The following is a 2,191-nucleotide window of genomic DNA, read 5'->3' as shown; positions in this document are numbered from 1 at the left end:
TTTGTAGAAGGCATTTTTTGCCCTCTGGATCTCATATTTTTAGAAGTACTGTCCTTCCTTTCTGAGACAATTGTATTGAACTAAGAACTAGTGTTTTACATTTGCATTGCATGTTGGCAAATAAACATTGAATTTGCACCACCACAGTCTGTTTTAGTTTTAAATCATGATATTCTGTCACATGCGCAACAATCCGAGACATTTTCTACTGCTTGAGGCTGTGTGCTGGGTTGGTTTCTGTTCAAAAGCAGCTCCATTTCTCTCACCCGCAGAACGCACTGAAAGAATCCCACTGTAATAGGCTCCCACGGGTAACCTACGGTGGTGGCCCAGTAGGGACAGTAGTTCATGCGTGAATATTTTGAAAATCATGGGAAAAAATCTGGGCGAAAATAAAAAAGGTAGTCCCAATAATTGCCGGCATTGATATTTTTGCCCCGAGCCCTGCTCCGGTGTGCACACATGTACTCGGTCCAGAAAGTTCTACAACAAAAACAACAACAAGTAGTTTGGAGTGAAGCATTAAGAGGGGTTGTGGGGAAAAAGAAAGCCCTCAAAAATGTATAGCAGTAGCATCGTGTGAGAGACTTGTTGCATGCATGTGCAGTTGTGCACGCTTGAGTGCGTCTTGAGTGTTTCACACCATCCAATCAAATCTCTTTTCTCCAGATTGGGTCAATTCACACAATTGTGAGCGAACACCCCCCACACTCGCACACACATATTTTCGCAGTAATGGCACATTCCTAGTTAAACCACTTCACCTCAAGCACAGATTAGCTCCTACTCTGTGGAGCTGTTTACCCCTTGTTGCAATCAGAGTGATGAAGTAATGGCTGCTTGATCTGACAGAGAAAACCACGCAGGGGAGCTTCTGTGAGGGGAGCTTTTCTCATTTCCTGGTACTGAAATATCTGTTGGAAATAGTGTTCCAATAGTTACCAGGTTCAGCTTGACTTACCCCGAGGTTCTCCGTGTTCAGACTCTAGCTTAACACCTGATAGACCAATTGGAGTGGATTTGTTTCAGAGGTTTTATCGTTAACAGATGTGGTATTTTTCTACAAAATGAATTTCACTTTTGGCTTTTTTTCTCCTCTCTTTTTTTACCAAAATGGAACCCAATACCCCAGTACCCCTCCTCTTCCTCAGCCCCAGCCTTGCCAGTTGAAGGAAAGGCGTTTCTAGGGATACAGTCTAGCAGTCAAACACTGCTGTCCATCACAGGGAAGTGTGCATTCAAATGTACTCCATGGGCAACCATTGTCTTTGCACTGGGAGCACTATGGCAACTGTTGCTGTAATACGGAGCATGCTCAATAGCGCAACAAGGAGAGGTCAAAGGTCGGGGATGAGGGCAGGGACCAGTGACAGAAGTTGACACAGAGCAAAGTCAGCAATTTCTGGATCATGTTTAAACACAGCAGCGCTTATTGGGCCTCTTGACATGAATTGCTTGATCATGCATGTGTGTATTAACTTTTACCACAATCTCTCACATGACAGAGATAATACTTTTGACAGTCTCTAACACCGGCCTTCTCTCTTCTCCCCCAGCTGTCCAAGCGCACGTCCTAAAGGGAGACAAGGCAGGGGAGTGGTGGAAGTTCACCATCAACGTGATCTCCGTCTACAAGCAAGGCGAGCACCGCATCCGCCGCGGGGACCAGCTGCTGTGGGTGCGCGCCAAGGACGTGGCCTGCAAATGCCCCAAGATCAAGCCGGGGAGGAAGTACCTGCTCCTGGGCACGGACGACGACTCCCCCGGGCAGAGCGGCGTGGTGGCGGACAAGGGAAGCCTGCTCATCCCCTGGAAGGACCTGTGGGGTCGCAGGCTGAGGAAGTTCCAACAGCGCGACAAGAGGGGCAAGTGCTAAGAACAGCTGGAGGGGAGAGAGAGCGATGGGGGCAGAACAGCGTCTCAGAGCCTGAGAAACGCAAACGGAGAAGAGGATAACAAAAAGAGTAAATAACAAATTGGAAGGATCCAAGATGGAGAGACACTAGGTGAAAAGTAGGGGCGATGGGGGGGGGGGTGAATGACTGTGTGCTGCTGCTCTGAGTTGGAGCGAGAAGAGATTAGTGTTTTTTTAGGAACTTTCGTGAAGGAGCTCGTTCTACAGTCGTTCTGTGTCCGTTTGTCTTTCAAGGTTTGTTTTCTTGTGGAATTGCAGAGTTTGCACCGATTGTTA

At 47.5% G+C, this 2,191-nt stretch overlaps 1 protein-coding gene across 1 annotated transcript in view; it reads left to right on the top strand.

Annotated features, from left to right (window-relative positions):
* ntn1b (netrin 1b) overlaps window positions 1–1,876 on the top strand; it is a gene marked incomplete at both ends in the record, with an annotated part of 59,341 nt that extends 57,465 nt beyond the window's left edge. Inside the window, one exon of the mRNA XM_083648891.1 lies at window positions 1,557–1,876. Coding sequence (XP_083505017.1) covers window positions 1,557–1,876 — 320 coding nt within the window. The remainder of the gene's footprint in view (window positions 1–1,556) is intronic.
* Window positions 1,877–2,191: the final 315 nt, after the last annotated feature.

Source organism: Poromitra crassiceps (assembly GCF_964638095.1).
Source record: "Poromitra crassiceps genome assembly, chromosome: 13".
Lineage (NCBI taxonomy): Eukaryota > Metazoa > Chordata > Actinopteri > Beryciformes > Melamphaidae > Poromitra > Poromitra crassiceps.
This window is presented reverse-complemented; position numbering and strand designations above follow the sequence as displayed.